This window comes from Tetrao urogallus, assembly GCF_951394365.1.
Source record: "Tetrao urogallus genome assembly, chromosome: 1".
NCBI lineage: Eukaryota > Metazoa > Chordata > Aves > Galliformes > Phasianidae > Tetrao > Tetrao urogallus.
In genome coordinates this window covers 96507408-96516733 of record NC_136813.1, presented here as the reverse complement: position 1 = coordinate 96516733, position 9326 = coordinate 96507408, and the positions used below count along the sequence as shown (strand labels likewise).

Genomic DNA, 9326 nt, shown 5'->3' with positions numbered 1-9326 from the left:
CGGCCGGCCCGCGCAGGGGCAGCGGGGCTCCGGCGAGGCAGGTGCGCGGGGCGGCGCTGCCGCCGGGAGCCGCGGCGGAAGAGCTGAAGGCGGGGCCGCGCTCCGAGCACGCTGGGCGGCGGCGGCCGCGCTGGGAGTGACGGCGGGGCCTGAGCGGATCGGCGCTGCCCCATGGCGGCCGCCCGCCTCGGCGGCCCGCCCGCCTGGCGGTGACTCGGGCTCCCCCTCCCGCCCCTCCTCCTCCTTCTCGTCCGCCGCCGCCTCCTCCTCCCTGCCGCTCCGCTCGCCCAGCCCGGGCCCGGCCCAGCCGCCACCGTCGCCCGCCCGCCGAGCCCGGGGCGCAGCCGGGAGCCGCGCGGGGCCATGACGGTGGAGCAGAACGTGCTGCAGCCCGGCGGCGCCGCCAAGGTGAGAGCGTTGTCCGGCCCCGCAGCGCCGGGCCCGGCCCGGAGCGCGCCGCGATCCCCTGCCCCCGGCCGAGCCCGGGCCTAAGCGGGGCCGCTCCACTCCCTGCGGGGCCACGGCCGGCCGCGCCGCCGCCTTCGCCTCTCGGGGAAGCGCGGTCCCGCTGGCAGCCGGGCCTGCGTCCTGCCCGCCGTCGCCCCGAGGTACGCCCCCACGCGCCGCGGGGTCTGGCCGTAGCGCCGGCTCCGGGGAGAGCCCTCAGCCGGCCGGCCGCTGCCCCGGGCTGGGTGTGCGGCCCTGTTGCGCTTGTGGTTGCGGGCGGAGGGGGAAAGGTGCGGTGCCGAGGTTGCGGGAGGGCCTGCCCGCTGCTCCGTCAGGGTGGAGGATGCTCGTGTGCGCGGCATGCCGAGGCCGAGCAGTGTGTGCGAAAGGTGACAGCTATTTTGGGGCTGTGACACATACATGGCTGTGACGCTCTCTTGCTGAAGTAGAAAAGTGGTGGTGTATTTAGGGGCTGCGTTAATGCACGTTATGAAAGGGGGCAGAGCGAATGGCAGTTACACATCTTTTAGTGTGGACCGGGAGTTGCTGATAAATCTCTTTAGAAATGGACACCCTCTGCAGCTCTTTGCTTGTGGCAGATGGGACTGGCGAGGGGAAGACGATCCTGGAATCTAACCGCGGGGCTCTCTATTCCCCCCTGAAGGTAACTGTTGCTTACTCATGTGCCTGCCCTGCTTACAGGACAGACCTGCCTCCTCTCCCATGCTGTATTTTTTTTTTCCTGTTGCATGTGATGCCTTTGTGGGATCATGGAGGTAGGTTTGTGTTGGTGTAGTCAGGATGGAAGTTTAATGGTAGTGGTCACACTTCATAAGCAGTGATGAAGGTGTAATTGGTCCAGGTGGTGCAACTTACATTCATGAAGCTCTCCTGGAGGGTGATGCAGGTATCTCTGGGCTGCTGTCAGCTAGGAGCGTATATTTTGGCAGCCTCTACAGGAAGGAGAGGGCTGAATGGACATTTTTGTCCCTTCCTTCTTTTGTTGATATGGTTTTCAGTTGAGGAGAGCTAGCAGACTGTGTGCTGGGCTTCTGCTGGTTGGGCTTGTGCTGTGCTTTCTGTGTTTAAACGCTTCTTCATTGCTGCTATTTATCTGGCAGTTTTCCTGAGAAGGTGTTCTTCTGCAAAATGCACTGTTGATGCTTTACTTAAATATCCCTTAATTACTGTATTGGACGTTCTGTTATGTAATCCTTGCTGAGCCTTTCTAGGGCTTGATGATCTATCAGCAGTGCTACACAGAAAATGTTATGGATAAACTACTGCTTCTAGGTCAGGAGTTCAGGAGGATTACAGTTTCAAGAATTTCTTTACTGTGAGGGTGACGAAGCACTGGAACAGGCTGCCCAGAGGGGTGGGAGTTTCCCTCTCTGGAGATATTCAGAACCCGCCTGGATGCTTCCCTGTGCAACCTGCTGCAGGGAACTGCTTTAGTAGTGGCTTAGACAAAGGTGGTCTCCAGAGGTGCCTTCCAACCCACCTTTATGGTTGTGTGTAATAAGCTTTAAAAGCGACTGGAGATTGAATCATATATGTTATTGGGGGCCGTATGCTGGAGCAGAGAATTAATGTCAGCAAGAATTTTAAAGCTGGCATTTCTCTATGAATGCAAATTACTACAGTATCTGCAGAAGCTGTGTAAAATTTCAAACTTTTTTCATAGTAAAGGTTTGTATTTTTTATTTCTGTTGAACCATCTGATTATTGTGCTGAGATTCCTTATTACCTACTTTATCCTCAGTTGCATTCTGGGGGAGGGGGAAACAAACTTGAGAATAGTCTGCAAAAAATCGTGTTTGACTCGTATTGTTATTTAGTGAGGCAAACAAATAGCTAACTGAGTGACAAGCTTTAACATTGTACAGTTTATTCTCATTTAAAAAGAAAATTTATGGAAGTACAGTGGCCTGAGGCATGGTTGGAGGGATTACCACTAGCTCATCATCTTCCCTGAGAAGAAAATCCCATGCTCCATAAATAAAGAGAGTTTGTTCTACAGACCTCAAAGTTTGTCGTGATTGTTTTCTGTTAGTGTGAGGAGACCACATCTAAACAGAATTATATTGCATTTCCAAGAGATGTCTGAGTCACCAGCATACCTTATTCACAACTCTGGTTCCCAACATTGTTCATCAGATGTTTTCTTACTGTCATACAGGAAGTACGTGTTAAGCTTTAGCAGAACTGGGAGATGCACATTTTTATTAATAAATACCCCAAGTACAAACAGCCCACTTCCCACTCAAGCTGTCTTTAGTTTATTGTACAGTCGAAGAATTTGGATCAGTTCAAAGGAAATTCTTTCATGTTGAGTGATCATCTTGATTCCTCATTGAAAGTAGCAGTATATCTTCTGGAGCAAATAATCGGTCTTTTGACTCTTGTCACTCTCAGCTCCTCTGTGATCCTGCGGTGTGGTGGGGTGTTTGTGGGCTGTCTGTTCTCACCACATGAAGCCCAGAGAATTTGAACGTGGCTGCAGAGTGTCTCTTGTGCTGTGCCCTTCTCTGGTGTGTTCCTAGAGCAGTGGGTACAAGAGCAGGGGGTGGTGAAAGGTAGTTTTCTAGTGACTGGGGGAAAAAAAGGATGTGGAGAAGTCAGACATGCTTCAGCAGTGTGTCAGCCTAACCATAATTACTGTGACGGTCATCTTGTGACAACAGATTGGAGAAACTGGGTTTCAGAGGGTGATAGCTGGCGTCTGAGCTATGTGTGTCAAGTTCTACTGCTTTTGGAGAAGGGCTGAGTGTTGGTGTGCGCATGGATTGAAAGAGTAAAGAGTATGTTTGTTTCTACTCCTCTGCTATTTCAGACCTGTGATTCAGCACTATATTGGTAGTCTAATCACAGAGTAGTGAAATAAAGTTAGAGGTGTCAGTTTTCAATTTTTTATTATTTATTTATTTATTATTTTAGAGAAGTGCATATCTGAGGATATTTAGCACTAGAAACAATGGATGGCATTAAGCAAGATCTAATACTGTTCACTTCTCTTTTGCTCCTTTCCAGGGTATTGAGAAAACTAGTGTATGTATTTCTGCTCTGCTTGACCTATGTATTTGATGTCCTTATTGGAAGAGTGTAGTCCTATGGCAGTGACAGCTTTTCTTTGCTGAAAGCAATAGCTGCTAACTTCTTAATACCGTGCAGTTGTAATACAGAAGATGGTGCAGTTGTGTGTCTCCAGCAACAGAGACAGTGATGTTTATTCAGTTCTGAATGGTGGGAGGTGATCTCAGAGAATATCCCCTCGGCATTTGGTACATGCAGAAAGTATTTGAGAGTTGTGCTGTTTTTCACCTTGATAGATGGTGACCTTCCCAGCAGCCCTACAGCCTTAATAATCTCAGTGTTATCATCAGCTGAGCTCAGGGCTGACTGACCTGCCATTTGCCCAATAGACCTACATCTCCTCATGTGACCAGAGGCTCTCTTCCAAGTGTTCTCCTTCATCTGAGAAGAGTTCCCTGTGCCATGTAATGGGGCCTTATCACATATTGCCCCATGTGCAGGATGCCTGTGTGTGGGCTGTATGGCAGGCCAGCTAATCATGATGGGTTTGGATGTGGGGGAGTTAGACCTCTTTGGCTGACATGGAAGGTTTTATGACCTCTTTTGGCCAGAGAAAGGAGAATAACCAGACTGGTGTACTACCTGTGTTGTCACCAGCTACTCATTAGTTTGCGGTAATTATTTGTAGTGTGCAGTTGAGTCACCAATTTAGATATACACGTCTTGTTACGTAATTTAAAAGATGTTCATTAAAAGCCTACATACCATATGCGGATATACATTCTGTCCAGACTCAGGTTTCTGTTTCTGAATACTAGAGCTAGGCACAAAGACCAGTGATGACCCAGAGTAGTTTTTGAAAGTCTCCTCAGGTTGGCATGTTGAATGCTTCCCTTATTATGAATGTTCTGGTGGGTTTTGCTGGCATTTTGTGACCTATTAGAATTATCACTGAGTTTGTAGCTATGTAGTTTTTTGACTCCTGTTTTATTCATTGTCGTTGCTATTGTAGTAGCGTAATATGCTATGAATCTGCACCTTTTTGAAAACTTCAGTGGTAGCTTAAAACCTACTGTGTTCTAGAAAATCTTTCACAAATATTCAATAATAATTTTGGTGGTGGTAGCAGGAGTTTACACCTATAATACTGTCATTATCATCTGGCTGAAACAGCATCTTTAAGAAGGGTAGGTCCCTACTTTGTGAAGAAAATACTACTTCAGAATATTAAAAGTTAAGATTTATCCTTTTTTTTTTTTTTTTTTTTTTTAAATTCTGTTAACCCTTTGCAGTAGTTTAAAATGTCTTTACGACTTCCCAAATAATCTTCAGGATAAGTCCATATCCTCAGCCATTAGGAACGGTAGCTACAAAAGATGACACAACCCATCAGCTTCTATGAAAAGGTCAAAAAGCAAATTACTCATATCTTAAAATAGCAAAATATTTCACATTTCTAAAAGTGCTTTGTAGAGGTAAGTGGGAGGATAATAGAACTGTTGCTTTTTTTGTTCTCTTACATCTTGAAAAGGTTTGAGAAGGGAGGAAGTACAATCTCTCTAATCCTGTGAAATCGTCAGTGTCTGTGGGCCTCTCTAACTGAGGATGTAATGTAATGAGCAGGTCAGACTTGAGTTCTGATCACAAGCAGGGAAGGGAATATCATTTTTTTAGAACTTCAGTTCTTGTCTAAGTCTTCTTTTATTTCTGTCTGAAGATTGTACCTAAGCTTTGCTAGTCCTTCTATTTGGTTAATCCATGGGAATCTCACCCCATAACTTCACTTATTTAGAGGATCGCAGAATGGCCTGGGTTGAAAAGGACCTCAAGGACCATCTAGTTTCAACCCCCTGCTATGTGCAGAGTCACCAGCCACTAGACCAGGCTGCCCAGAACCACATCCAGCCTGGCCTTCAATGCCTCCAGGGGTGGGTCATCCACAGCCTCCTTGGGCAACCTGTTCCAGTGCGTCACCACCTTCTGTGTGAAAAACTTCCTCCTAATATCTAACCTAAACCTCCCCGTCTCAGTTTAAAACCATTCCCTCTTGTCCTATCATTATCATGATAGTGATGTAACCCATGTAAGCAGTCGTTCCCCCTCCTGTTTAGATGCTCCCACTGGGTTGGGACTAGTTCAGTCTCATGGTCCTGGGGTATGGTGCAAGTGTGGAACCTCCCTGACACCCTGACCTGGCTCAGGGCTGCCCTCGGAGGACAGATCCGAATCTTGGTTGAGCTTACAGGGGTGCTCGGGATGAACATGTCTCATGGTGGAGCTCTGAAGGTCAGCGCAGTGATGTCAGTGATGGGATTTTCCAGGTGCCTGCTGGGTGCTTGTGGGTTCCTCTGTTTTGCTGTTCTTTGCTTTCTGTGGTGAGGAACTGATCTGCAGCTCCCAGAGCCTGGCAACAGCCAAGAACTGCACGTGACATTCCTGGTGTTCCTTTGCAGAAAAAAATAAACCAGAACCTTAAGGGCAATGTCTTCCCTTGCATGTTTTCACATAGGAAGATACTCCTTTTAAAGGTAACTTTTTTTGAAATACAGTTTTTCTTGTTGACATCTTGTGGTTCACTTACTATGGCTCAGATCTCAAAATTCAGAGTGGTGGGACAGTGTGTCTTGTCTGTCCTGCTGGCATGTGGGCTGAAACAGAGAAGTCTGTCCTTCTCTCATACTGAGTTGGAAAGACCTTTGTGAGAACAGCTTTGCTTTTCTGGAAATGAAAGTGTCTCGAATGCTTTCACTTTCTTCTTCTCCTGCTCAGTGCACTTGTGCAGTATGGCAAAGGTTGCATCAAGTCAGAATGAAGTCTGTGTTTTTTCATTCCTTTCTTTTCAGGTTGTTTTTTTTTTGTGGTTTTTTTTTTTTTTTTGTTTTTTTTTTTTTTTTTTGTTTTATTCTTATTATTTTTTTTTTTTTAGTGGACTTGCTAAACTTCCCTGTCTGAACTGCCGTTGTAATATTATGGAGTCAGCAGTCAGACACTCACAGTTTGTGGGCATTCAGCATCTCCCTCGGGGGGCTGCTCTCTGTCCCTGGGTGAGCAAAGCAGTCCACGGAGCACCACGAGAGGCTGCTGTGACAACAGATGGCTTTATGAATTTGGGATAGACTTCAGTTTAATTCCTGCTAGGAAATAAAGGCTTCTTCCATTAGGCGGTGACTGCACTTTGTCAGCTCCCCACCCAGGAGTGGAAACTATTTGATTGGAGTGCACATTAATTTCACTGAGCATGATTAAATTAATGCAACTTGCTCACAATTTCTGCCTGAGAAGTATGGGCACAGTATGTAGGTAGGGTGCTAGCTGAGGCTGTCCTTGTGACACTCACAAACTTCTGGTTGATAAAGCAAGGGTAATTGATAGTGAAAGCTGGTAACTTGAATCACAGTACTTAACTGTATGTAAACAAAGAGTGAAGTTGGAACTTGTCTGATATACTCTATCTTTTTTATTATAAAAACAAAAAAAGGGGATTATTTAAAAATACAGGAAGATACAGTGACAAACCAACTTGAAACTGAGACTGAAGTACGACAGCTTATTGCATGCCTTGCAAAATGCCTTGCAAAAATGCAGCTATCTCAGGCTTTGTGTCAAGCAAAAGGAAATATTTTTACTAGTGACAACCTGACAAATGGCATTTCTTAAATTTTTTTTTTTTTTTTTTTTTTTGTGTGTGTGTGTGTGAACACTTGAAACTCTTAACTTGGCAACGCAGTTTTCTGAACAGTATGAATCTTACCAGGAGAGTGGCTGAGGGAACTGGGATTGTTCAGTCTGAAGAAGAGGAGGCTCAGGAGAGACCTTATTGCTCTTTACAGCTGCCTGAAGGGAGGCCGTGGTGAAGTGGAAGTTGGCCTTTTTTCTCACTTAACTAGTGATGAGATGAGCGGGGATGGCCTCAAGTTGTGCCAGGGAGCTTCAGGTTAGATGTTAGGAAACATTTATTCTCTAAAAGAGTGGTTATGTGCTGGGATGGGCTGCCCAGGGAGGGGTGGAGTCATTGACCCTGAATGTGTTCAAGGAACATTTGGATGTGCTGAGGGACATGGTTTAGTGAGGAAGTGGGGGTGGTAGGCAGATGTTTGGACTGGATGATCTTAAAGGTCTTTTCTAACCTTGGTGATTCTATGCTATCAGTTTTTTAATACCTTCAAATGTAACAAATGTTGTCAAAAGTTGCATTCTGCTAATGTAACTTAAGGTTAAGTTAGGATTGTAGAAAGCAGCCTTTGTTTGGATCATAGTTGAGTGCATCCACTGCCTAAAATGTTGCAGTTTAACAGCACTAAGATTTCCATGTTCTCATGGTACTGTGGGCTTTAGTTCCTTTAGGACATCAAAACTTGCAGTAGATGGACAAAGGTCTCTACTGGGCATCAACAGACAAGTTTTATGCAGCTTTTTAAGAATAACCCTGTCTGTCCTGCCTTTCTGTTCTTGGTATCCCAATTTTTAGAAATGAATAAGGGGAATATATCTCTGTGTGCATCGGGAGTGACTGAGGTGCTCACACTGCCTTCTGGTGTGAGCTGTGGGGCTGTATCTTCTCATAAGTGACAATGTGGTTATTGTCTTGGTGAATGTGGTGATTCCTGTGGTTTTAGACTTCAGAGTTCAGCACATTTTAAGTCAATAGTAAAATTTCTATGCAGTGCTACGGAGGTAGAATTTGATCCTAAGGTAGTGTAAAGACAGATTGGCACAAAATGTCGTTGCAGTAATTTCAGTTGTTTAGCAATCCTAGTGAGTTCCTGTCTGTGCAACGGTGGATCAAGCATTGTAACATTTTAATCAGTGTAGGCTTGGAATCTTGGAGTTTAAGAAGCTGTTCTTTTTTTGCTTGCTTGCTTGTTTGTTTGTTTGTTTTTTCCAATTAGTTTTCATAGCTGTTACTCTTTTGAGACTGTCAAAAGAATAGGTGCTGCTCTGAAAGTAATGCCTCCTATTTTATTATGTTGGCCCACGGTGTCAGAAGCAGATTTTGGTGGTATGACAGTAGAGGATGAACCTTCTCACCAATATTTTGTTGCTGTGTGACAGATGGCAGCAGAGGAGCAGCCTGGCAGAAATGGTGTCTGATATGGAAGTATGTATGAAATAAAGGTGCGTCATCAAATTCGTCCATGCAGAAAAAAATGGCACCCACTGACATTCATCAACACTTGATGAATGTCGATGGAAGCCAACCAGTGGATGTGAGCACAGTGAGGTGGTTGATGGTGTGTTTCAGCAGTAGCAGCAGGAACGTGAAAGTCAAGCCATGTTCTGGACAGCCACACACAGTGGTCACACACCACAAAATGATGAGCATCTCAAGTCAGCTCATCTGCACAAATTGGCTACTGGTAGTTGAAAAATGTTTTTATGTGGCTGAGATCTTGTTCTGTCAAATAGTGTTGCTATGCTCTTTGTACCTCATATTGTAGTTCCCATGAAAATAAATAGGAAGCAGTACTTTCAGAGCAATATATGTGACTCGCTGAAATTCAAGAGCCAGCTGAAAGCCATCAGCACAAATGTTTTCTTGAAACCAGGTGTTGTCTTATGCTGGGACCGTTGTGAGAGATTACAACACTGAATTTTTACAGTTGTAACAGAGCTCTCATAAGTAAAGATGAATATGTGGTATGGAATAATTTGAAGGCTGAGGTGCAAGTAGGTTAACACTGGAAACAACACCTGACATCAATTTGTGTATTATTATTATAATCATATAATATTATTTTATAGTATAATATTATATTGGATAATATAATTATATGTTATTATAATATATATTGTTGTGTAATATTTTTTTCTTAATGTAGCAGAAACATCCATATGCAATCTTTTAA

The 9326-nt window shown here is 45.1% G+C and overlaps 1 protein-coding gene across 3 annotated transcripts in view; it reads left to right on the top strand.

The window, feature by feature from the left end:
• Positions 1–363: 363 nt before the first annotated feature.
• Positions 364–9326, top strand: part of USP25 (ubiquitin specific peptidase 25) — a gene marked incomplete at its 5' end in the record, with an annotated part of 90022 nt that continues 81059 nt past the window's right edge. For all 3 annotated transcript variants that reach the window (XM_079534656.1, XM_079534655.1, XM_079534654.1), the window contains one exon: positions 364–408. In XM_079534656.1, the coding sequence (XP_079390782.1) occupies positions 364–408 (45 nt within the window). The remainder of the gene's footprint in view (positions 409–9326) is intronic.